Source organism: Saccopteryx bilineata, chromosome 1 (assembly GCF_036850765.1).
Source record: "Saccopteryx bilineata isolate mSacBil1 chromosome 1, mSacBil1_pri_phased_curated, whole genome shotgun sequence".
In the NCBI taxonomy this organism is placed as follows: domain Eukaryota; kingdom Metazoa; phylum Chordata; class Mammalia; order Chiroptera; family Emballonuridae; genus Saccopteryx; species Saccopteryx bilineata.
In genome coordinates this window covers 282,452,130-282,479,930 of record NC_089490.1, presented here as the reverse complement: position 1 = coordinate 282,479,930, position 27,801 = coordinate 282,452,130, and the positions used below count along the sequence as shown (strand labels likewise).

Genomic DNA, 27,801 nt, shown 5'->3' with positions numbered 1-27,801 from the left:
GAGTGGTCATAAACAAGTGCCAGCTGAGTACCTGGACAGCTCCCCTGAGCTAGATGTCCGGAGCAGCAATCCCAGGCGTATCAGTCATGGCCTGCTGCAGGCTCTCATCATGTCTGCTTGTGAACACAAAGGGTAGAGTTCATTTTTCTAGGTCACAGTAATGCATCAAGGGGATAACTTCCAACAACATCAACTAAATAACAGGGGTTGTGCAAAACCACAGACCCTTCCAAGCAGGAAAGGATTGTAGAGATCAACTAATAACTACTGTTTTGTCTATGTGGCTTTCAAGGTAATACAAAGCCTCTTGGTCTGAGCTCGTTACTCTCCAACTGGAAAACAAAATCACAGCCAGAAGAACACAACGTACACTTGGACATCTAGCTATGTAGTACATAAAGGTGATTATCCTCATTATAGAATCGGAATCTTATTTTCAAATACCACAGCATTTAACATACCTCTTTTTATTTATAGTAGAAACTATATGAAAATGTGAGACAACGTCAGCCTCAAACACATTAAGGAAGCCAGATTCCATTAGCCAAGATTTAAAAAGTTATTTTGTATTTATTGAAGTTCATGACAGACTAATAAAGTACCTCCAAATAAAGATTACCAAAATGAACTAGAAAATATTTCCACAATAAAGATGAGCAAAAATTAGTTCTCCTGAGTATTGTCTGTTGTCGCTGTAACACATTATGAAACAGTAACTTAAAATACACAAATTTATTATTTTACAGTTCTGGAGGTCAGAGGTCTGACCCAGGTCCCCCTGGGCTAAAATCTCAGCATTGGCAGGGCCTTGTTCCTTCCCAGAGGCTCCAGGGAGAACCCATCCCCTGGCTTTTTCCAGCTTCCAGAGGCCACCCACATTCCTTGGCTTGTGCCTCCTTCCTCTATCTTCAACACCAGCATGTTGCATCTCTCTCTACTGTCCTTCGAAATTTTTCATTTGGCTGTGATACTGGCTATGACACTCTTCCAATTCCCTCTTCAACTTGTAAGGACACTTGTGATTATACTGGATTCACCTGGAGAACCCAGAATAATCTCTCTACAACAAGGTCAGCAGATTAGTACCTACATTCCACCTGGAACTTTACTCTCTGCCATTTAACCCAACCTATGCACAGGTCCCAGGGATTAGGATGTAAAGTCTTTCTGGGAAAACGGGGGAGGGAGGGCATGATTCTATCTACCACACATTAAATACACATGTCAATACACCACCATTTAATATTTTGATGACAGATAATTGTAATTCAGTTGCCTTAATCTATCTTTTTTATCTATATAAAATGTATTAATCTGGCCAGATGCAGTAATAACAAAAACATGTAAAGAGATATAAAATAAACTGTACAACATTACAAAGTAGTGGCTATTTGTATTTGTTTATATGTGTACATATAAAACTATACATGTATACATATGGGTATGTGTGTGTGTATACACACACCCATAATTTTATAGTTAATCAAGTGGTTCTAGAAAATCAACACACCATAGAGATTCCTGGGAAAGTAATGCTTATATAATAAGGCTATTTTTATGAGGATCCAAAATCAACCAAACCAAAAACAAGATTCTTAATGAAGAACATAAAAGTTAGAAACAAACTTCTTTCTAGTTAGTCTTTTTTCCTACTTATTTTCTTCTCTCTTTTTCCTGTTGGTGTTCTTGTCCAAATTAAATGTTCTCATGCTCTTAAAGGCCTGCCATGTGTGGCGTGTCCACAGCCCTTATGAGCAAGGTCAAACCATGAACACACAAGTATATTAATGCAGCTGCTTTGGAGGAAATCACTGAAAAACAAAGAAGAGCCATCTGTGTACTGTTGCATCCAATGTACCTGTAATTCGGAGAAGGTCCCAAAACACTTTACTTGTAAGCATGACCAATGTCATTGGCAAGTGCCCAGTCCATGCCAGACTTAAAAGACGGGAATGTGGTAGTGACGGTCATTCTCGGTCAGCAGAGAGATCTCCGGCCACTCCCTCAGTGGCTCTTCTGGATAGCAGACTTCAAAGTCCCTGGAGTTAAACTTGAACAGTCTGAACACTTTTATCTTGACTTCAAGGGCATATCCAAGTATAAACATATCAATCTGGGGGAGAGATGAAAGAGTGGTCACAGATACACATTTCCATATTCCTGCCCTCCCACCAGCAGGGCGAGCATGCTCTTTGGCAGCTTGTGAAATAATGTCCTTGTTTACAGACCCACACATGAGCCACTGAGTGAGCACGGAGTTTGGAACAATGTCCCTTACGTGGAAGGCAGGGGACAGCAGAAAAGCAGAAGGAATGTCTCTCTAACTAATGTGAAGAAATCACAGGGAAAGCCGTTTTGAAAAAACCTAATAAAAAACAATAACAAAGGAATGCTCATAATAAAAATTACAGTTTCCCAATCAGTTTTATATAGTTTTAAATCAATTTGTGTAAAAAGTTCAGATGATGTTGTGCACTTCCTAGGAAAGCAAAGCAAAAGAAAACAAAAACCCTGTTCTATGGGGATATAAAAGCATTTTCTGGATTAAAAAAATTTTAATACTTTCTACTTATCTACGGTAAGTAATCAAATGCTTTCCCAAACCTTATCTCATTTTCCACATGCATTTCTCCCAGTTAACCTGTGTTGTGAGAGAACCCGTTACCACTGAGAAGCAGCGTGCTGGGTCAGAAAGGCTACCCAGCACTGGGGTGCAGCCACAGGGCTGGAAAGACACACAGCAACCACCCGGAGCAGTGAGGCTTGTTACTCTTCTCTTCCGCATCTCTGGGGCAGTAACACCAACCCACCACTCTGTGCAGCTGCTCCCAACCCTGCTGAAAGCTAACGCCAGGTGCCTGCGTGTTCAAGTATTGCCAATATCATCTTTGATCAAACACACACAATTCTTCTGCCCGGTGTACCTGCTCTAGTCCACATGTGTCGCCTACAGAATTTAGGTGGTTCATCATGAAGCTCAAAGGATCCGATGATGTTTCCCGGGAAAACAGAAGTCTGAAAAGACTGGGAATGACCTTTTTCATCTTCATTTGTTCATAAACTTCGGTGACTTGGTACAGCATGATGAACTTTAATGCTTCATACAGTTTATATTCTAGAATGGCATTCGAAAAAAGGATGTTGCACATACTTCCTCTTTTGTGATAATCTTTCATTCCACTGAATTCAGTCCACTAAAAACACAGACGTCAACATGAAATTTAGAAGGTTAGGGTGAACATATACTCACTGCATAACTTTTAAAGTACTTATAAAATAAAGAAAAGATTACTAAAGGGGAATGGAGCTTTAACTTTTCATATTATATCTTTTGGCATGGATTTTTTTTAAAACCATAAGTATACTTGTACAATAACAAACTAGTTTCAATGAAATATTTTTTCCAAAAAAGCACTACCCACTAGGTAAAATACTAAACAAGTCAGTTTCCTAAAACTGCTCAGACGCCGGGTCACACAAAGGCAGTGCTGGTGGCCAGCAGTGCTGGCTAGCATTCCTCAACTCCCACCGTGGGCCATGCACAGTTTGAGACATTCTGCATGTATTATCTCACTGACTCCTTGCAAGAACCGTTCAGGGAAGGTTCTACTTATATTTCAGTTTTACAGAAGAGAACACTATGGCCCCAAAAGACTATAGCATTTCCGAAGGAGGATTCATTCCAACAATCCAGAATCTGTTTTTTATTAAAAGACAGAAAAAAACTCTGAATCAAATTATAACATCTTTGCTGTCACCAGTTATTGATAGGGCACATTCCAGAAGGGGCACTTCTGAGTGCTTTGTCTGGAGCTTGCAACTCACTTTTCTGGGGAAACAAGGTTTCCTGCCAGCCCATAAAGGGGATGACTGTCACGTAAATCAACACTTGGAGGAGAATGAAGCTCAAGGGGAAGAAACCATCAGGCACACGAAGCAGCGCTGTGCCCACATTTCCTGCTGAACTAACTAACACGGGTGACGTACCTGACCTCAGAGCAGAGTGGCTGCACTGGGGAAGGGTGCTATCATTCCTACCCTCCTACCCCAGCCACCAAACACTCACCTGTGTTTTCAGTAATTCCACACATTTACGTAATTTTCCAAACACATTTGAACCTGTATACTTCTCAGGACCAAAACTGTATTGCTGGATCCAATTACAACCTTGTGAAAAGAGTAGTTTTTCAGGAAGCTTGAAAAAGAAGATGCCAACAATCATTAGTATCTCAACATTTATTACACACAATTTGGAATATGTCACAGCACATAATTTATCTCATTTAGCAATCTTCATTATAAAAGACTATTACTGCAGTTAAGGAAACACATATAGTCACTTCATTTAGATTTGTGGATTCATGATTTGAATAATTTCTTTTCTTTTCTTTTAGGTGAGAAGAGGGGAGATAGTGATGCCAACTCTCACAGGCACCCTGACTGGGATACATCCGGCACCCCTGTCTGGGCTGATGTTCGAGTACTGAGCTATTCTTAGTACCTGAGGCTGACACACTCAGACAACTGAGCTATCCTCAGCGCCCAGGGCCATGCTCGAACCAATCAAGTCACTGGCTGTGGAAGGGGAAGAAGAAGGGGGAGAGGGAAAGGATGGGGGAGAGAAGCAGGTGGTCACTTCTCCTATGTGTCCTGACTGGGAATTGAACCCAGGATGTCCATATGCCAGGCCAATGGTCTATCCACTGAGCCATGAGCCAGGGCCTGGATCATTTTTTTTTTTTCATTTTTCTGAAGCTGGAAACAGGGAGAGACAGTCAGACAGACTCCCGCATGCACCCGACCGGGATCCACCCGGCACGCCCACCAGGGGCGAGGCTCTGCCCACCAGGGGGCGATGCTCTGCCCATCCTGGGCGTCGCCATGTCGCGACCAGAGCCACTCTAGCGCCTGAGGCAGAGGCCACAGAGCCATCCCCAGCGCCCGGGCCATCTTTGCTCCAATGGAGCCTTGGCTGCGGGAGGGGAAGAGAGAGACAGAGAGGAAAGCGCGGCGGAGGGGTGGAGAAGCAAATGGGCGCTTCTCCTGTGTGCCCTGGCCGGGAATCAAACCCGGGTCCTCCACACGCTAGGCCGACGCTCTACCGCTGAGCCAACCGGCCAGGGCTGGATCATATTTTTAATTCACAATTTTATAACTGATGAAAACTTAATTATAAAACTAGGTCTACAGAAACAATATTTTTGGATAAAACATTTCCCAAACTACCTAGATATATCCTTTTAGACCTTATATTTAACCAAACGATGTTAGAGCAACAAAATACCATACATCTGGCATGATGTAGATTTTAGAATGATGCCCGTTGGGGTTCAAACCCAGCCCTGTCCCTCACCAGCTGGGAGATTACTCCACCAGCAGAGTAGGAAACAGCTCAGCCTCATCCTCCATTGCAAATCAAGGACAATTTGATAGGACGCTCATTGGGGTTAAATAAAGTAAGGAATAAATAATAATCTGATCCCTCGTAAGCATCCGGTCATTTCCCACCCAGTTCAGCTTGTGCAGCCCAGGGTCCCAGTGTGGCTTCGGCGCTCAGCAATGAGCACCTGCAACTATTTGTTCAATAAAATGAAACTAATAAAAACAACTCTAAATTTAAAATGTAACAGAAATAGGAAATGTGTAGCTATACATATATATACATGTTTGTGTGTGTGTATACACTGCTCACAAAAATTAGGGGATGTTTTAAAATGAGTATGAAGCAGTAAAATATCCTCTAATTATTTTAAGCAGCACACACACACACACACACACACACACTTTATCTTTCTTTGCTCCTCCAACTGAAATTCACACCCTAGATTAGGCATACTACATACAAAATAAAAAATTCAGATTATCACCAAGATGTACTGTCTCACGCTATTAAGAAAATGAAAACAGGCCCTGGCCGGTTGGCTCAGTGGTAGAGCATCGGCCTGGCGTGCAGAAGTCCGGGTTCGATTCCCAGCCAGGGCACAAGGAGAAGCGTCCATCTGCTTCTCCACCCCTCCCCCTCTCCTTCCTCTGTCTCTCTCTTCCCCTCCCGCAGCCGAGGCTCCATTGGAGCAAAGTTGGCCTGGGCACTGGGAATAGCTCTATGGCCTCTGCCTCAGGCGCTAGAATGGCTCTGGTCGCAACAGAGTGACGCCCCAGATGGGCAGAGCACTGTCACCTGGTGGGCATGCTGGGTGGATCCCAGTCGGGCGCATGTGGGAGTCTGTCTGACTGCCTCCCCGTTTCCAGCTTCAGAAAAATAAAAAAAAACAAAACAACAAAAAAAGAAAATGAAAACACTAGGCTCAGATTGGGAGAAAGTATCTGAAATCATATATATGATGAAGCACTTGCATCCAAAATATATAAAGAATTCTCAAACCTCAATCAATAATGAAAACAAAACAATAAAAAATGGGCAAAAGATCAAAACAGATATTTCCCCAAGAAGATAATATGGATGGCAAATAAGCACAGGAAAAGATGCTCAACGTGATAATTCATTAGCGCAGTGGTCCCCAACCTTTTTTGGGCCACGGACCAGTTTAATGTCAGAAAATATTTTCACGGATCGGCCTTTAGGGTGGGACGGATAAATGTATCACGTGACTGAGACAAGCGTCAAGAGTGAGTTTTAGATGGATGTAACAGAGGGAATCTGGTCACTTAAAAAAAATAAAACATTGTTAGACTTAAATATAAATAAAACGGAAATAATGTAAGTTATTTATTCTCTCTCTGCGGACCGGTACCAAATGGCCCACGGACCGGTCCCGGTCCGCGGCCTGGGGGTTGGGGACCACTGCCCTAGGGGAATGCAAACTGAAAGCCCAGCAACACTGACACACCCACCAGAATGGCTGAAACAGAACAACCAACAGCAGCCCTGACGATACCAGCGCTGGCGCGAATGTGGAGCAGCTGGACCTGGGACACATCCGTGGTGGGACTGCACCCGGGCAGAGCCGCTCTGGAGAACGGTGTGGCAGGTGCTGCTACAGCAGGCACACCCCCACCACAACACCCAGCAGTCCACCAGAAAGGAATGAGAAAACTTATATTCACACAAAATCCTGTGTGGGAATATTTATTTATAACAGCTTTATTCATAGTATTGACCACTGGAAACAATCCAGATGTCCTTCACTTGGCGAATGGATAAACAAACTGTCACACATCACTCAACAGTAAAAAGGAATGAATAGCATATTTCCGGAACCATCTGGATGAACTGCAAATGCATTATGTTTAGTGAAAGACATCCATTGAAAAGGCTACACACTGGATGATTCCATTCATATGACAATCCAGAGAAGGCAAAACAACAGGGACAGAAGACATATCAGAGGTCACCAGGGGTTGGGAGAGAAGAAGCACTGTCTGTGGAGGGAAACAGGGGATTCCTTGGGGTAGCAGTTACACACTGTGTGTATTTGTCAAAAGTCAGATAACTACAGAGTCAAAAAGTGAATGTTAGTAGACCACCTTACTGACAAAGGACAGGTGTTCCCTCAAGAAAAGATGATGGCATTAAAAATAAGCAAACAAAACTGAGTGTGACCGTCTTTCTGAGATGGTCTATTTGTGAACTGACACGAGAGACAGAGGACCCGGTTAAAAGACCTCTAGAAGTTCCTTCAATCTCAAGATGCCCTGCATACAAAGCTGCCAACAGGAGACCCAGAGCGACTGTTAGTTATCATCAAGGTCACTTTGCGTGTTTCTGGTAGGAGGACGCACCTTAACAATGTCTTTTTCTTTCATCCAGGTTGGAAAGGAGAGGCCCTGGCTGAATATCTGAAACAACACGGATCTTAGGGCATCGTAGTTATCTCTCTTTACTTGTCGAACACATTTAATATGACGCCGCCAAAACAGCTCCTCATAAGCCTATCAGCACAAAGAGAAAGTTGTGTTTTAATTCCACTGAATAAGAAATTAACAAAAGTGAATTCAACATATTTGCAGTGATGCATACTCCCAAAGCAGACAATAGAAGTAAAAACAATTCTAAATTATAAATTGGACCACATGTCATTTCAAAGTGACTTTTTTGTATAGACAGTGCCATGCTATCATGGATGTAAGCTCCTAAAATCCCAGGGCCAGGGAATGCCGTTGTGAAGAGATCACAGATATAGCCTAAACATGGTGAAACATACTGTATACTTTAAAAGCATGCTAAGGACTACTTTGAATGTACCACCTTTTTTTTTTTCTTTTGCTAGTGGCGAGGTTAGGCAGCACTGCTGGGTGTATTTACCAAGATTGATCCAATGGAGAATTCTAAAAATCCTCAAAATATTTTTGCCAAGGGGCCTGACCCCTGCACGGACAAGTCTCCCCAGCCTGGCCCGGGGTGCTGAAGAGAGCGGATTTCGAGGTTTCTGAAAGCAGACTGGGTTCACCCAGCCCTTGAAAGCACTGTCTCTAGGTAAAAGGCTCAAAGCCAATGTCTCGCAGATGTTCGGCTTTTCAGTTAGAGCCACAGCTGTCCCGTGTGTCACATTTGGTATCACTCTCTCTGGTTCCATAAGGCAGAATGGAAAGTTTGTTTCCTGAATTTTACACACAAATTCTCCATCTTCCATGGCCTTGGCAAACAGACACACCTTCCTCATCAGCTTGGCACGGGGCGTCTCCCCCTTCCATTCTCTTGCACAGTAGCCAAGTACATCGACTTCCGCCTCCACGCTGAGGTTCCCTGAACCAAATCAAAAACAAAAGGGTAGTAGTTAATTTTCTCTTTCCTCTTCCTTCCTGAACCCTCTCTGCACCTTAAGGAAAGATATGCATGAAAATACTTACTTTTGAATTTTCTCTGCAGATATCCACTCCACCTAAAATATAAAGAAAATAATAATACCAAAATTCTACTTTCATTACAAAGATGTTTTAGAAATGTGAAGATGGTACAACTACTGTCCTGGCCGGTTGGTTCAGTGGTAGAGTCAGCTTGGCATGTGGATGTTCTGGGTTTAATTCCCGGTCAGGGCACATAGGAGAAGAGTCCATCTGCCCCTCCTCCCCCCGGCTTCTCTTTCTCCCTCTCTCTTTCCCTCCTGCAGACATGGCTTGATTGGTTCGAGAGCATAAACTGCAGGCACTGAGGATGGCTCCATGGAGCCTCCACCTCAGGTGCTAAAAATAGCTCGGTTGTGAGCATGGCCCCAGATGGGAGAGCACTGGCCTCAGATGGGGGTTGCTGGGTGGATCCTGGTTGGGGCGCATACGGGAGCCTATCTCCCCTCCTCTCTATTTGAAAAAAGAAAAAAAGATGGTACAACCACTTACCATTTCAGCCGGTACCCCAAATGTAAATGCAGCTGTCTGACGTAGCAGAGCACCGCCACCAGAAGCGAGACTGCTGATGTCACGGACGCCTTGGCAATCCCCCACACAGCATCTAAGGCGTGGCTTGTGACAAGTGTCCAGGAGTTAACTTGGTCATTTCCTACAAAAAATTGAATTAAAAAAATCACATCTCAATTATACAAGTCTGCTTTGTTTAAAGGGGAAAGATACATTAGATCATTTTACCTACAAAGTGTCTATGGTTGATTTACATAAATATTTCTAAAGCATTCAAAAATTCAATCTGAAAAATGAAACTTCTATTTCTCCTATAATAAGTGTCATATATAAGAATATCTTTGTTCCCAGCCTGACCAGGCGGTGGCGCAGTAGATAGAGCATTAGACTGGGATGCAGAAGACCCAGGTTCGAGACCCCGAGGTCGCCAGATTGAGCGCGGGCTCATCTGGTTTGAGCAAAAAGCCCACCAGCTTGAACCCAAGGTTGCTGGCTCCAGCAAGGGGTTACTCAGTCTGCTGAAGGCCCACGGTCAAGGCACATATGAGAAAGCAATCAATGAACAACTAAGGTGTTGCAACAGGCAATGAAAAACTAGTGATTGATGCTTCTCATCTCTCTCCATTCCCGTCTGTCCCTGTCTATCCCTCTCTCCCTCTGGAAAAAAAAAAGAATATCTTTGTTCCCAAAATTCAAGAGGAAGAGTGAACATAGGGAGTGTGGGTTTCAGAACCCCTCAAACCTGAATGCGAAGCCTGGGGCTCCTACTTCCTAGCTTTGTGACTGCGGGAAGCCTACCTTCTCTTGCCCTGACGTGTCCTGACTGTAAAGTAGGGGTGAAATACTGACCTCACAGGGGAAAGACGGAATGAAATGATGTAAGGACCGGTATAGTGCACCGTGCCCTGTACTGAACGTCCGTGGAATCCAAGAACGATGCTGGGAATCCTGCTGGGCACCGAGCATACAAGGGCGGGGGCAGACAATCACACTGGGAGCCTCTCCTGATGCCACCATCCACTTCTGCCCACTTTGATATTCTTAGTGCAGTAGGGGCCATAACGTATGGCATCACCTTACCACATGGGATGAGGGCCTCAAACTGCAGGCACAGAGACCTCATTTCGAGCAAGTGGACTGTAAAGGAAGAGTCATGAGATGGAGACAGATGTGCTGCTTCTGGTACACACTCTCGTTCCTGATTTGACAACAGGAAAAATGAGAGCCATCTGGGTACTGGCAATATTCTGCTAAGTGTAGGAGAGTCCTAATGATGTTATATTTCAGCATGTAAAACACTGAAACTCAAATGAGGAAGAGGACTTCTGTACACTGGCCAAACCTCCTGGGGTTCATTGTGAAATAGTTTCCTCCATCGTATGGAATTTAGAAAAATTCCAGTGGTTACCGTAGTAAAAGCCTCATCAGGATGGAATCTATACTTTTAGGTTTTTGATAATCTTTCATGTGCATATACACCCTTAATAAAGAATTTACCAGGAGATAAAGAAACAAAAAAAGTTATCAAATAAAAATACATATTATTTTAATCTTATTATTTAAAAGACATTTTCAAACACAGGTGTTTATCATTTAAAATTGAATAGCTATTCATTATAGAGTTCCACTTAGAAATGTAATAAAACTTTTTACAAACTGTTTAAAAATGTAAAGCCATAATGCCTTTACATCTGTAATTTAGACTTTTATTGGGTCAATCTGATTTCCCAACCTTGAAAGTTCTGGTATAAGCAAATATTTTTAGTAAGTTCATAAATTCATGGAAGAACTAGAATATTATCTGTGATACATAATTTCTCCTGTAATCAAAAGTTTTTAGAAAAATGGAATGCTGCACAAGATTTTACAGTATATTTTTTCTCTTGATATCAATGTCATATCAAATTATAAGTTGAACATCTTTTCTTATCACTACATATAGGTCTACATTATTCTTTTAAAAGAATGCCTAACGCCCTGGCCGGTTGGCTCAGCGGTAGAGCGTCGGCCTGGCGTGCGGGGGGGACCCGGGTTCGATTCCCGGCCAGGGCCCATAGGAGAAGCGCCCATTTGCTTCTCCACACCCCCCCCTCTCCTTCCTCTCTCTCTCTCTTTCCCTCCCGCAGCCAAGGTTCCATTGGAGCAAAGATGGCCCGGGCGCTGGGGATGGCTCCTTGGCCTCTGCCCCAGGCGCTAGAGTGGCTCTGGTTGCGGCAGAGCGACGCCCCGGAGGGGCAGAGCATCGCCCCCTGGTGGGCAGAGAGTCGCCCCTGGTGGGCGTGCTGGGTGGATCCCGGTGGGGCGCATGCGGGAGTCTGTCTGTCTCTCTCCCCGTTTCCAGCTTCAGAAAAATACAAAAAAAAAAGAATGCCTAACATTGCAGTATACAGACAGAGATCACCTCTGAAATCATTGCCTAATGGAAAAACATTTGCTTGTTTCCATTTTCCACTTAGAAACATTGCTGAGACAAACACTCTCCAACAGTCCTTGTGGCTCATGACAGCTACCAGGATAATTTCAAGAAGAGGAAACTCTAGGTCAAAGGGTGTGCACATTTTTAGATTTGATAGATGTTGCCAAAGTGCTTTCTGAAACAACACTGCCAATTAACACCCCCACCCCGTGACTTGAGTGCCTATTTCCCTGAATCCCGCACCAGTTTTGAACTGATGTAAATGTAGCATGCAAGTCTGAATAACACTCTCACACTTCCTTCTTTGTGAAGAGCCTGCCAGAGCATGTCTACTTCCACTGATGGTGCTCATCTGCATGCAGACTTGGAGGGCCCACAGTCTCATGGTGGTGCCCGGCTGCCACCCTCCACAGAGCGCTGCTCTCATTTGTCACAGATGGCATCCCGCCCCCTGCATTCCTTTAAGTCACCATCTGGTCACTAGGGCATCTGATTTGAGACCCCAACCCAGGACCTTCTCTGCAGCTGCCCAGGGCCTGCAGGAAGATCCATTGCTACCATGGTTCTCCCTACACACACACACACACACACACACACACACATGTGCACACACACACACACACACGTGCACACACACACACGCACACACACTTCCCTAGCCTACTGCCCTTATCTTCAAAATGAAATCCTGCTTGCAAGCCAAGTGAGGGTAATCATTATCAACCCATCAGAAAAAAACCACATACCACACGGGGTTCAAAACCCCCTCTCCCAAACAAGCCCAGAACAGAGGCCTGACCTCTTGCTGCCCTCTACCTAGTGTGCCCACAGGTTTTTGTCAAATGACTCAGCCAAGAGGAGCCAGGGAACATAATCATGGAGGCTGGTGTGGGTACCAAGGATCATCTGGAGGTAAACTTATGAAGTCACATGCGCTCCCTTCACTCCCCGCAGCCCTGGCCTGGCCACACGGCCACATCCTGGATCTCGTGGAGCTGACCCAAGAGCCCCTGCTGGTAGGTGCACCAATCGCAAATCACAGACAGTCCCAAGGGGCTCACAGGTGATGTTCTCAGGAGGGCGCCTCCAAGGCAAAGGAGAGGAAGGACAATGTTTTAGTAGGAAAAATGTGTCTCCCCTGCTCACTAAAACAGCTATAGTTTGAGCTTTTGCTAGGGGACGGACCCTGTGCTCAGAGTTTTACAGGACTTACCTCATTTGCTCCGGAGCTCCCTGGTATGGGTCCCATCCCAACCCTGTACACTCCCCAGGTGAGGGACTGCACCTCTTACAGCTGTTGTGATGGGTGAAGGAAACCCTTGGCAAGGCGCTGAGCACGTAGTCTGGCATACTATTAGTGCCCAATAAATGGTTATTATTTTTATTGCCTTAACTCTAAGCACCCTTATTTTATAAATGACAAAACTATGACAGAGAGATTAAGCAAGTGGTCAAGCCAGACTTCACAGACAGGGGAGGTGTGATGACAGAAGTTGCACGCCTCATCACCAGGTATCCTGCCTTTGAATTACGTTCCTGGGGAAATCTGCAAATCAACCTTGCTGCAGCAAGTGGACTAAAGCTTTTAGAAAGAGAATTGAGCTCTGGTCGGGTGACTCGATTGGTTAGAGCTTCGTCCTGACACACCAAGGTTGCGGGTTTGATCCCAGGTCAGGGCACGTACAAGAATTAAGCAATGAATGCACAAATGAGTGGAACAACAAATTAATGTCCGTCTCTCTCTCAAATTGATAGATAAAACTTTTTAAAGAGAATTAAAAAAAGTTTTTCCTGCATGTGTCAATAACTCAAAATAAAGAGACAAAGAACATCCTACATCAGAGGCCTCGTGAACACTATCATGACCACAACTCCGATGATCCTGTGGGGCAAATCTCATTCCCCAAACACAGCAGACAGAGAATCAAATTTTCCGTGTCAGTCCTTACCGGGGTCCCCCATCTGCCAGCTTGCCAAGGAGAATTCAGCAACTGTCTGCCCACCTCCCCTCCCCACCCTGGAGAAGCCCTCTGCCTAACAGGGAACTGGCATCATGGGTGCTGATGGGACTAGCAGGAAAGGAGAGAAGGTTCCAGTAAAAAGAGGGACCAGAACAAGGGAAGGAGCAGGGCGTGTGGGTGGCAGGAGGTGCTGGCAATGGCAATCTCCAGGAAGGGGAGTCACAAGAAGACACAGAAAGCAGAAGCATTGCCAGGAACTATGGGTTTGATCCTCCTCAACGTCTGTCAAGTGACAACTGAATTTTCTTTTTGATACATTTGGACTGGACCGCTTGAGTGGTGGCTGAGATGAGGTTCTATACAAGCACAGTGCATGTCTATTACATTGGAAAGTGGGTTATCCAGCTCTCACACTTTCCTCTGATTGTCAGCACTGAAACAGGCCCAGAGACTCCAACCCACAGGGGCAGGAGTAACAATGAGTGGTGTAAATATCCTTGAGCAGCCTCCCCAGCACCGCCTGAAATCAACAACACGTCTGTCGGAAACTGAAATCTCATCCGTGATCCCTCATACTATATATGGCAGATGAGACCACTGACTAGAACTGAAAAAAAAAAAGGCCACTGTTTTTTGTGGTAAAATTCTACGTAGAATTTTTTTCCATTCTCTAAAATGCACCAAAGCTGAAAAGATTCAAACATTCAAACAGGAAACCAAAAGAAAAAAATAAGAAAAACCTGAAAACAAAACTAAAAGACACTGAAGAGCCGGAAGCCGGGCGGGTGCCAGACAGCAGCCTGGAGCCCTGGGCTGCTCTCAGGGAAGCCCCAGGCTGGCAGGCCTGCGACACTCCCATCGCTGCTCTGTCCCTCACTGCCTCCACTTCCCCACGGTCTGCCACACTGCCCCCTGCTTCCTCCCCTAACCCGTGGAGCGCAGCCACTCTCTACTGGGCCACACTGTCACAGGCATCTAGCCTGGTGACCTTCTCCTGCAGCAGAGAGGTTGGATCACAGCTACCGAATGGGCCACGGTAGGAAAATCAGGCCTAAGCTAAAAGGCAATTTAATTTCGATGTTTGAAACAGAAGAGGCAATGAAGATATGTGCATACATACATTAAAATCATCTTAAGTAAATTTAAGGTAAAGAATACTGAATTTAACTTAGTAACTACAACAGACGTTATCTGCTGCAATGCCGGGTTTTGGTTAATCATCAGAAGATGGAAGAAAGAGTGGCCAGGCAGCAAACAGGGAGGGGGTGGGGAAGGTGGCCACAGCACTCTCCCTGTGGGGGGAGCAGTGGGAGGTGCAGAAGGGAGGACACAGCCACATCAGAGGTGTTGGGTAAACTTTTCACACTTTTCTGAGCTGTGTTGTGGAACACTACTCCCTCTGAAAAGCAAGTATGGCTTTTGGGTAATTCTGATCAATGGAGGGAGGTGCTGCAGAGAAGCCAAGTGGGACCGAGGGCAGGTAAGGCCTGGGAAGACCTTCCCCCACCCCTCACCCTCTGTGGGCACTGGGCTGGCAGTCAGGGAGATGACGTAAAAGCCACCCAGCCTGCCCTCTGGAAGCTCATCATCAGTTGGCAGGATGCCCTTCCGTCAGGAAAGGCTACTGGTCAGCTTGTCCAGGCCCACGGTGCCACGACCTATGCTTCCCGGGGTCAGCACATCCTGGTGTCGGAGTCTAGGAGGATCCAGAACAACACGAGGCCCTGTGATGCCCAGGTGGCAGGGAGACCTCCCTTCCCAGTGGGTCACTCTCTCAGAGGTTACTGCTGAGAAACTCGGGCTCACAGATAAAGCAAAGTATCATTCATTAGTCCAAACAGACACACTCGGCAATATGAAACAGAATGGTGGACATGCAGAACAAGTCCTACGAGGTCATGAAGGGTTACAAATAGTTTGGGACACTGGAAGACTCTTAGGGACTTTTAAAGGGTCAGCATCACCATGTGAAAGACTGAGTTTAAATAGTCTTGGTTCTTGCAAAACCAACCATAGATGAATTGTTTTTAGGTCAGTTATGGGGTAAATGTTCAGAAAAAAATCCTCTTAATCTTTGAAATGGTAAAGTCAAAAGACTTTCTATGAATTTGTATCTCAGGTACTACTAGTTCTTCTCAATTAAGAAATGTGTCTTCCACTTAGTAAAGTGCTATAACCAATAACTACAAGATCAGTATCACTGAGTAAAAGAACCACCAAGTGAAAGGATTTTATCTCGAAAGTCATGATCCGTAAGACATTCAACTGCAGCCCTGTCATGCAACCTACTTAAGCGTCTAGCACAGCCCCCACAGAACTGGGGTCATTCCACCCAGGGCTCCTCCGAAACCAGGGCTGTCAGTAATACAACAGGAAACTGCTACTTGCCACACACTGAGTGAAGTGTGTGTGTGTGTGTGTGTGTGTGTGTGTGTGTGTAACAACATCACAGCTCAGAGGCCTTTTTTCATTTACTGGGCACACCTTTAGGAGTGCTAAATGCAACCCATCATATTAAAAGGTGTATGTTTATTTTTCCAATGATGTGGAAGGGTTTTAAAACCCACCCAACTATTAAAACACAAAAGCTGCAGATGGGATGAGCTTCAATTGAAGAGCAAGTTGTAATCCTCCCAGAAAAATCCCAGAACTCCGGGACCACTAACCCGACCAGCCACCCACCCAGCCAGGCTGGCTCCCTGGCTGGGCACAGACCACTGGTTTGGCAAAACAGGCCCAGATTCTGTCTTCACTTTGCCATCTCTACCTGAGGGACCTCAGGCAAATTGCTCAGCTTCGATGATCCCCAAAGGCAGAGACCGACAGTGACAACAGAGAGTTGGAACAAAATGAAACAAGTAAGCCACAGGAGAGTGCTCCAAGTCGCAAAGGCACTCTGCAGATGTAAACCTCCCCAAGTCCCTGCTACAACCTCCCCTCCATCTTGTCATGGCGCGGTGTTTACACAACTCACCACATGGGAATTCAATCCCTTGTGTGGGAATCCATTTCCTTTTCTAGAAGGGTTCTCTCTTTCTCAATCATTATTCTATGAATATAGATTAAGCTCCTCTTGTAGGCCAGGCACCATGCCAAGAGCTGATGCTACAGTTGTGAACGCCATAGAGTGGACTGTCCTGGTGCTGATTCACAGGTGGACCCTCTAGGTGTGTATGGAGCACAACCAAGGCAGTGGCCCAGCGGAAAGGAACGTGGCTCTGCCAGCAGAGGTAACATGGGATCCTGGCCTAGACCTGCATTGGATGAGAGGCAGAGCTGAGACCCAGAGGATGGACAAGAGTTCACGTGATCAGAAAAGAGAGGGGGCCGGCCAGGCTCAGATCAGCAGGGCCATTAGATGTTGTGTGAGATGCTGATCTTCCTTTAACTGAAGATCAAGGAAAGCCCCCCAAGGGTTTTAAGCAAGAGGCTGATGTGATCAGATCTGTAACCACAATTTAAATCGCTATTGCTTGGGGTCATGAGGCAGGTTTGATTCCTCTTCTGTGCCACAAGCTTTCATATCTTTCACAAACTCACAGAATGCTTTGGACTGAAGGTGCTGGAACTCCACTGGTTCCCCGGGGCCTGATCCTGACCAGCCCCTCAGCGGAGGACTCACTCCCCGGGTGCTCCCTCTGTGCTTCGTCCACATGCAGGTGGGCGTATTCATAAGCTATCTCCTACTGGCCTGAAAGCACCTCAAGGTGAACGCTGACTCTTAATTCACTGTGCACCTGGTCGTCTGATGACCTATCACATGCATCTCTGAGATGAAGAAACTGAAGCCTAGAGAAAGCAAGAAGTCTGAACTTGACCCCACATGTTCAAGATCAAGGTCAGCATGCCCTCTGAACTAACTACATAAGTAACTGGCTTTCCTGAATGATTCTTTTCCAAGAATTCAAAAACAATTAATCATGAACTAAGAAGGCAACGATCATTTCCACAGTGCTTCTTTTCCCTTCTAGATTAGACATTTCTCTCAACCAGTTCTTATACGACATGCTTTGTTTTATCCTCCAGTCACTCTTCATTGTCTTTCATGGTCCTAATTACTCTTATCTGAACCCACTGCACACTTAACTTAGACCCAGAGCCAGACAATGTCGAGTGTGGCCCACACAGAAGAGCATTCAGTAACATGACCACTTCTTCATTCTCGATGAAGAACTGGCAGGTACTGGGTCAGAGAGTAAGATTTTGGGCTTTGCCAGCCATCTGATCTGTATCCCAACTACTCAGATCTGCCCTAGGAATACTAACAGGGGCTGTGTCCCAAGAGAACTTAGTGTATGGGCACTGAGATTCGAATTTCATATAAGTTGCACATGTCAGGAAATGGTATTCTTCTTTTAATTTTTTTTCCAACCATTACAAAATGTAAAGCCATTAGCTCACAGGCTGTATAATCAAAAAAATAAACCAAGCAGGACAGACATGGCCCAGGGGCTGCGGCCTGCCAAACCTTATTCTAGATGATGCATTCCAGTCCCTGTGGCCTGGGACCGTATTAGCATTGTATAGCTGAGAAACACACACGTCACCGACTCACATTCAGTCCACCACCCACTCAGAATAAAGTCTTTGGACCTGTTGCCGGAGTGTGTCTCTCTCTTCTGAAGGGGAGAGGGCCAGGCGCCCTCATCCCAGCATCCTCACGTTACCAGGCAGAGGGCTTTCCTGCAGCTCTGGCGCAGCCTCCGGCCCACCCTTCTCACTCTCCTCCTTCCCGGGGAGAGGGGTGATGGCAGGTTTAGGAACTGCCCCGCTCAGCCCAGCCCTCTCCAGATCTGCCTGCCTGCAGACAGGCGCCCCCGGGGCCTGCTGTCTCCCTGGGGCAGAGGCCCGGCCTTGAATGGGTAACTTCAGCTCAGGCCCGGCTAGCAAGCTCATCCGGCCACACAACTAGAACATAAGGATTTTTACCAAGGAGCTGACACTGAAAAATCTCTGACCCCGTGTCCAACTTCCAGTTCATTCAGAACCTGGGAAGAGAAGCAAGGGTTGTCTGGGTGGTATGTGCAAGTCCTTTGCCTTTCGGACCGAGGAGCGACGCATCTCCCTGCTAAATTTCATGTCACCGGACTGGGCTCACTGCTCCCACCGCCACAGCATTTGTGGTGCTCTCTCTCTCTCTCCTCTTAGGTGCTTAAGATTAAGCTTGTCTTCTACATCATAACACAAATCACTTATGAACAGGTGACAAGAGGGAACTAAAGGGACACTCTGAGATAAGCCACTCTCCCCTTTCACCCAGCGAGATTTTTCCATTCATCAGAACCGTTTGCTAATGGTTACTAATCTTTCCCATTGGCTTCCCTTCTCCGATGCTATTTCCACCTGTAGCCAGTAGTGATATTTGGTGGGGGGGGGGGGCGTAGGGGTATTTTGGTTTTGTTCTTACATTCGATGGATGTGTCATCTATTTAAAATCTTTGTGGCTTTTCTTACTTGTAGGGAAAACCCAAATCCTGGCAGCCAGTGAGGTGAGCTGGGAAGGCCTCTGCACGAGGCTTGACAAGTAGTGGCACACTGCCTAGGGCACCAGTCTAGCCAGAAGCCTCCGGAGCAGTTCTTCTGGAAACAGGAACCAGCCCCTGGAACCAAAGGAGAAGTCGGGACGGGCCCACCACTGATGGATGCGTACGGCAGAAACTTCCATGTTCTCCGCCCCAAGTCTACCTCCTCTCCTCTCACGAACCCATTTACCTTTCACTCAGGGATCCTTTAGGTCTGCTCTCCTAAAGAGAAACCAGTGGCTTCAAAACCAACTCATCAAATACTAGAGAGCTTTGCACTCCAAGTCTATGAACCAGCAACATCAACACCACCTGGGCCCTACATGCAGGTCCTCAGGCAGTCTGTGTCTACAGGAGTCTGCATCCAGAAGGTCCTCAGCGACCCATGTTCACAGAGTCTGAGAGGTGCTGTGATGGAACAGAGATCACCCTGCCTTGGCTCCCCTGAGCATTTTCCGATGTACTGGGCTGGGGCACAGGGACCCGTCCTTTTTTAAGTGCCTGGGTGATTCCAATGTGTGGCCAGTGCTTAGAAACACCGCTCTGGGTAAGGGTTTCCTCCTCCCTTGGCCGTTTCTGTTATCTCCAATATATTATCACATGCCAATTAATTTCCAAAATTACAGCTAAGAGAAATCATGCCAGATAAAGGAGAGTCACACTGGTCACGTCATCCAGCTGCACTCAGTGTGGCCTGTGCTTTGTGCTTCTCTCTCTTTGGCCCAGGTGAGGGGATACTTTTACCAATCAGTGATCTTTTGCTGTGGCTGGGAGCCCTGCTTACCTATAAAGGAACACTGCTGAAATTAATAATAAGGCATCCTGGGCCCTGGTCAGTTTGCTCAGTGGATAGAGCATTGGCCCAGCCTACAGAAGTCCTGGGTTCGATTCCTAGTCAGGGCACATATGAGAAGGGACTATCTGCTTCTCATTCCCTCCCTTCTCTATCTCTTCCCTTCTCACAGTCAGTGGCTCAACTGGTTTGAGCATGGCCCCAGGCATTGAAGATAGCTCAGGTGATTTGAGCATGACCCCAGACAGGGGTTGCCAGGTGAATCCCACTCGGGGTACATGTGGGAGTCTGTCTCCCTCCTCTCACTTAAAAGAAAAGGGGGAGGAGGGTTGGCCTGGGACTCTCCAAGCTTTAGCACTGAGAGGTTCATGTCTCAGGATATCTCTCAGTCCCAGGCAAACCCGGACGAGTGGTCATTCTACGTCCAGGGTCCTCGGGGTCTGACCTGGACTTCCCAGTTTTCTCTCATCTTTTTCTCTAGGTGACTGGCTGCCTCCCGTCTCTCACTTCTGCCCCACCCCACTCTCCCTTTCTCTGCCTCTCAGCTCCAACATCACTTTCTTGGGCCAGGATTCTCTAAACCGTTTCCACTCCTGGCTTGATCTGTTACATCCTCCCACAGCACACGGGGTCCTTTCCCCCACAGCACAGTCAATTTACACAGTGTGTTTGTGTTTGACTAGTGTCTGTCTCCTTATGGAGGTAAACGTCTTAAGAACTGGAACTGCGTCTGTTTTCTCTCTTTCTTGATGCCTAGACACACTGTAGACCGTTAATAAATATTTGTTGAATAAATAAAACGAGTCCATGTAATCTGGATCTAGTCCATGTCTCCACGACAGACTGCCAGGATCCATTCCCTCTGCTTCCACAGAAACGGAATCCTGACTTCCAGCTGGATACACAACTGCTCAGAATAAAGCACATTCCTTCCTCCCTAGGCAGAGCCATCTGAGTGAATTCTGACTAAGAAGTGTTGGAGCAATTTTCAGAGGGCTCTGTTGAGAGGGGTGTATTCCTTGCCCTTGCTCCTCCAGACTAGCTGGAATGTAAGTGTGGTGACTGGTGTTCAGCAGCCATCCTGGACCAGGTAGAGGCACAGGCATGGAAGCTTTTCATGTATAAGAACAAAGTAGAAGGAGTCTGGGCACTTGCCACCCATTCCAGCCCTGTGGAGCCACCGCTAAGCTTTGACATGGGAGAAATTGATTAACTTACCTGGAATTGTTTTGTTATTCTATCTACCATATCTAATTCCAACTAATAGCCTCTATCTTGGTGGTCCTTTCTGACTTTTAACATGTATGTCAGGAACAGGGAGCCAGAAGTGTGTTTTCTCTTCCCTTAATTACACTCACGTAAACATCAAGCAGGAAGTGAGAATGTGAAGTGGTCGCCTAGTGGGACAGTTGCAAGGTAGTGGAATGAGCAGGCACCAGGGAGCCAGGAACCCAGGGCCTCGTCCTAGAGAGCTGAGCGGCTCTGGACCTCAGCTTCCTCCCCTGTGAGCAAGCATCGGGGCACCAGGCTATTAACCACTATTTCCCTTCACCCTCCAAAGGCCTCTTTATGTTAATGTGTTTGAGTTACTGTGGAGCTAGTCACATTGGGGCACAAGGCATTGGATTTTAAGTTGTTGTGAAACGAGTGAAGTTCAACGAACCTCAAAACTTGCACCACAGGAAAGATTCCTTGCGCACATACAGCAGGTACTAGAGACCCTGACAAAGACAAGCAAATGCTCCAAGCTTTAGACATGCATGCCTAATTTTCTACAGATTTATTAAGACAGCTGACCTGAACCACAGTTTCGATAAAGAACCTTTTCCACAAGGCCTTCCGTTGAGGCGATCAGTTCCTTAAAAAATAGCAAGAAAATAAGAAAAATAGAGAAGACCGAGACAGAAGGAAGAGGGGGAACCATATCTTCACATGTCATAGGCTCCACATTTTGAATGACTCAGGCAACTAGGTAGAAATGGGAGAAGACAGTGAAATAGTAGAGCATGACAAATGACAGTACAAGGAAGGGCAGCCAGCACTGGCTGTACAAGTCCTGTCACAACAATCAGCTCAGTACCCAGAACTGAGTGCTGGGATACACCATGGATAAAACTACTCTAATAAACCCTCTCTCAGTTCCAGTGATTCTTTCCTCTGCTTCAGATTTCAGAGGAAGGAACCTATATGCCTGAGTCTTGTGTGTTTCAGGTGTAAAACTGAGAAACCCAGAATTTATACTAATAATTCCACTGGCTGCATGTGTGTTTCAAGGTGAGCAGCCAAACTAATTCTTAGCCACCAGCAGAACTCCAAGCTCGTTTTTTAAATGCCAAGTAACATAACAAAGAGATGATCTGGTCCACTGACATCAGTGACGCCCAGCCCCTCATGTCTAGATGGGTAATGATAACACTCAGCCCACACTGGCACTGGGCTGTCATCTCTTCCACTTCCCCTTTCCTATCAGCCGTCTGCTTCCTCCACGGCATTTCGACCTGCCCCAGTGGTCTATTTAGAAGACACAGAACATTCAGTTCTCCTGTTACTTTGGAGATCTCACAGGAAAGCTGACGCCTTCTTGTCTTAGGTTGACTGATACACCTACGATGTGCCAGGCGTTATTCCAAGACCCAGGGAAAGACTCTCTTGACCAGGCAAGACAGAATTTACTTCACTTCTCTTAAACTTGGGAGACAAATGCTTTGGGGAACATCCCTTGCCCTAGGTTAGTGGGGAAGACACAAATTGTTCAAAGCATGTACCTTGATGAGCTTCTACCACCAGCTCCCTGGTCCACCCATTCCTCAGCCACTCAGGAACTGGTCTGTATGCACAGAGCCTATCCCAGACCTAGACAGAGCAGGGAGCTCATATCCACTGAAAAGGGGCTCAGGGAGGGCGTTCTGCTTCCCTTTTCTTGACAGTCAACACTTGACATTGAATGAGATTCTGCTTCTCTCTGAAGTGGGGAGGTCTCTCATAAGAAACTGACTTCTAATTATATGATTACTCCCCTTGCTAGAAGACTAACACTACTATTCATTTAAAAAAAAACAGTAACAGGGAAAAAAGAGAAAGATTTCATTTAGTTTAAGTTACTATGTAGGTAGGTATCATCCAACAATTCCACATAGACTCAAAATCAGAGTCACCTGGTTAAATCAACAGTGAAAGACTTTCTATCAAATTCTGAATTCAGGATTTATTGAGCATAGCATTTTATGTGCTATAGTTGTGCAATTTGGGTTTATTACCTGGGATCCCAGCAACAGTACTAACATATGGAAATGAACGTATAACATTTTACCATTCTCTTATTTTAAACATGATATCACCTTTCTATTCTGGCTCCAATTGAATGAGAAAGTAGACAAATGGATAAATCAATAAGTGTATATATGATCTCAATTTTCAAAATGGATTATCCAAAGCAACTGAACATTTAACCATGGGTTTCAAGTGGACAAAAGAGAAAGGCCTAATACACTCATCCAATAAGTCTTCCAAAAGCTACAGAGAGACTTAAATAGCCCACTATCAAAAGCCATGCGTGTAGGAGGTTTTGGCTTGATAAGGATAACTTTTCCATAATCTCTCTTATCCTGGACCTCCGATCTGAGAGTTATCTTGAGCAACAACAATGGTATAAAGATGATAACCCCACTTTAATTTAGAACAGCTTAAATGTGAGGAGGTAACTCTGGAAACTAAAGTGCTCTCAGGTATAAGTCTGCACTGTTTCAGGAGACAGAAGTCGGCAGATTGTTAAGTATCTGTTGTGGGTGGAGTTGCACTGCCAGGGTTTGAATCCTGGCCACAACTTACTTACTAGCTGGAAACTTGGAGTGAATTCCATAACCATTTCAAACATCACAGAGTGGAGCTTGTAAAGATTACATAAGACTATCTGTGGGCAGTGTCTCCACATCTAGCACCATGAAGAGAATGCAAATGCCCACTGTTACTGTGGCAGGGACAACACTGGGTGTGACAGGCATATAGGACAGCATACACCCACTCCAGGGAGCCAAGTAAAAGGCTCAAATGTAACAAACAAACAAACAAACAAAAAGGCTCAAATGTAATAACTGTACCAATCAAGTATTTCTACTCAGCTAAAACACACGGCACCAAAAGTTACACTTTATTTGGTATTTAATCTATCTAACAAAAATGTTAAGAGTTGAAGTATAAAGTGGGACAAACAGGCTGGCAGAAAATATCAACTGTGGATCATCTGGTTTTAAGCATTCTGCTTGTATGCATGTGTTTTTAATTTCAGTGTTTGTTTTTCTCTAAGCCCTCAAACTATTTTTTAAAGAAGGAACCACAGCTACTCACCCCTGGTCCCCTTGGCACACACTGCCCACTGCCAGCACCCCCTCTGCTCCTTTTCCAGCTCAAGAGAAGAGCCCTCGAGGGCACTAGAAAAAGGGGCTAGAATAAGCACACAATTCTTAGCACTGCTTTGCAGTCCGTGTTGAGAGGCAGTGTTTGCACCCCACAGTCCTCCTCACTTCACTTGCTGCAGACCAGCTGCTGGGTTCCGATGTGCCCTCTCCCTTTAACATAGTGTTCGCCAGGTAAACTCATCTGCCTGCCTAGTATGGTGCCTGTGGTTCCCCACGGGAATAGCCAGACTGCTTATGGCAGGTCAGGAACATCTGCTTCATACATACAGTCAGTCATCCTTGAATGGCTTTGGAATAACAGAATCCATGATTTTAAGGAATACACCTCTTAATTAGCAAGAAAGTCTAGGTAAGCAGTGGCGGGGGGTGTAACAGTTTGTATGTGACTCAGTTTCCTAAAATGGGGATTAAAAATAACAGCTACCTCACCTGGCCTGTGGTGGTGCAGTGGACAGAGCATCAAACTGGAATGCTGAAGTTGCCAGTTCGAAATCCTGGGCTTGCCCAGTCAAGGCACATATGACAAACAAGCAAGCAATGAACAACTCGAGTGAAGCAACTATGAGCTGACACTTTTTGCCCCCACCCCATAAAATCAATAAATAAAATCTTTAAAAATAAAACTACCTCATGTATAATGTACTAATAATAATAACAGCTGCTAACCTGTGAGAACTTACAGTGTAAGGTCATGCACGGTTCTAAGCACTTTATAGGCAATAAATGAGCTAAAACACAAGCAGCACTCAAAAACATTAGTAATTACCATTATTTCTAAACTTCCGATTAGCATTAGACCAACGATTTTCAACCTTTTTCATCTCATGGCACACATAAACTAGTTATTAAAATTCTATGGCACACCAAATAATTACAATTTTTACTGATCTTCAAAAAAAACCCAACCAGGTATAATTTTGATTCATTCACACCAGACAGCTATTGTGTTGGCTGTTGTCATTTTTTTGTTTGTTTGACAATCTAAGAGAAAAGAGGTCAGTGCTCCTGACTAAATAGTCAGGTACCGCATGTTTTAAAAAGTCTTGCAGCACACCAGTGTGCCTGCCCTGGTACACTGGTTGACAATCAGTACATTAGACTCTTCTCTCCAAACAAAATTTTACCCAGAACAGCATATTATATAGGAGGCCGAGGAGCAGAAGTGCTCTATATATAGCTGGAGTGGGGAGTTCTGGCTGATGGGTCCCCTATTCTACACTGAGCACTCCTACCCCTTTACCCCTTCCAGGCCAGCCCCTAGGACCACCATGGAGTCCTGCGGCTCCTGAGAACACCATTGAAAACTCAGAGTCTCCATTCTCCCCTCATGTTTCTACTAATGAATGGATGGACAGTGCTTAAGAAAAGCCACAATTTACTTAAAAAGAAATAGTAAAGATGGCTACCAAAAAAAGAGAAAAAAACAGCTACCAACACCTCTGTCCATCCCTGCCCCTTCTGTAGATTTTCTTCTGCTATTGTCCGTTTGCTTTTTATTGTCGTTTCCATTGTTATAATTTGCTATTATCTCAAAAGCAAATCTTGATCACTCTCTTGCCAAGAGTTAGAGGTAGGTTAAAAAGCTGTGACATCCTAGCTTTGACAAGTGATCTTTAAACTTTTTTCCCCCCCTAAACATCACTGGCAGGGAAAAGAAACTCCTAAGTCCTTGGACGTTATATTTGGGAAAGAAAAGTTTTCCATAATCCAATCTTTGAATCACATTCTTCCACTGCTGCACACCAACTGCAGATCCCACAGGCTGGAGCACAGGAAACATTCTTACCGGATTCACAGTGCTGGCACACCTTGAACTTGGTACATTTGAAGGAAAAATTCCTGGCGATTATGTTAAACCCAGATTAGGCAGCTTTCAGCCTCCCAAAGCAGCTTTTTCCAGCTGTGCCCCTACCTCCACTTCCAACTTTGCTTTCTCTGCCAAAGTAAGGCAGGGAGAAGGGAAGAAAATAACATAATGAAAAGTTCAAAGGAATACACCCACAGAAACTATTTGGCTAATTTTATAATAATCTAAGGTGCAGAAAGGTTGGAAAATGAGTTCACTCTCCAAACTTTTCAGAGTGGGAGGTAAGTCGATCACAGAATTTAGACTGGGAGGCCTCAGAGATCAGCTAGCCAAACGCCCTTCTTTCATAGGTGAGGACAGGGAAGTTCTGAGTGGTTGTGGCTTCTAGGCACCCAGTTCTGGTAAAATGGTGTCTAAAAACTCATGTCCTGACTCCCAAAAAGGTGTTGTTTCCACTACACCCAACAGCAAAATTCCAAACTGTTCGCTGGATGAATCAAAACCTCATTCTGGAACTAATAACAGCAATTAATAAGCAGACCTGGCGGCACCTGACAAGTTCGCATAAACCCTGCAGTACCGGCAGCCCAAGCTGTGTTTTGAACAGTCATGTTCCCAAAATTCCCTGGTGGGCTCACACCCCTGGGGTGGTCTCCAAGGTTACAGAAAGGGGGGGCTTCTCAACGTTGAGAAGCAATTATGCTCATCTTCTCTGGGCTGGGATACCAAGGGACAACGGAAGGATGGCAAGGAAGAAAGCCCTTCCCTTCTCAGGCGAGGGCCCAGCTGCCAACGCAGAGGGCGCAGACGCCAAGACACAGGTTGTGTGCACAGACCTCAGCGACCGACTTGCTCGCGACCTGTGCCATACTGTGCTGCTCCTCTTTGTTTTTTGTAACTTTCTTGTTAAAAAGACAGTCTCGATTGCTGCGAAGGTGTCGGCCACATCCTCTGCCAGCAAAGCGCGAAACCCATCAACTTCCCTCCGACAACGATCAAGTATCGGGGGGGACACCAAAAAGGGGACACCGCGCTCCTCGGAGACACAGTTCAACCCCAACCGCTACCCGGACCCTCCCTCTCCACCCCCGCCCGGTGCCCCCCGCAAGACGTCTTTCTCTTTCCAGGAACCTGCCTTCCTCGCCCAGGCAAGTCGCTCGCTGCCTCGTCCCAAACAACTCTGCCTCCTGAGGACATTGTTCCTTATTCAGATGCGCCCCAGGTCCCCGACAGCTACCCAAAACCCTGCAGGGGGTGTGGAGGCGCAGTCCGTCGCCGTCCCCCACCCCTCCGAGCTGCGCCCACGGTCGCGGAGGAGAGCGCGTCCCAGGCTGCCAGCGCCCCTTCCCCGCCCCCGGCCCACCTGTAGCGATGGTGCGAGGCCGTTCCCGCTCTTGCGCCTGCGGGGGGATCCTCCGCGCCGCCATGCCAGCCGCGCGCTGCAGACGGCGCGGAGCCTCGGCCCGTGGATCTGTCAGCCGCGGCGGCCGCCCGCCCGGGATCGCTTACCCGCCGCGGGTGGGCGCGGGAGTAGCCGACCGGGGATGGCGGTCCGCGCTCCTACTCCAGGCCCCC

The 27,801-nt window shown here is 46.0% G+C and overlaps 1 protein-coding gene across 1 annotated transcript; it reads right to left on the bottom strand.

Moving 5' to 3' along the window:
• Positions 1-546: 546 nt before the first annotated feature.
• On the bottom strand, positions 547-27,801 carry OTULINL (OTU deubiquitinase with linear linkage specificity like). Its single transcript, XM_066243898.1, has 8 exons — positions 27,590-27,801; positions 9,295-9,454; positions 8,809-8,840; positions 8,613-8,704; positions 7,741-7,890; positions 4,067-4,195; positions 2,925-3,194; positions 547-2,113 (listed from the first exon to the last, which is right to left on the bottom strand). Exons 1-8 carry the CDS (start codon positions 27,651-27,653, stop codon positions 1,940-1,942), a joined length of 1,071 nt encoding a protein of 356 aa, XP_066099995.1. The 5' UTR covers positions 27,654-27,801; the 3' UTR covers positions 547-1,939.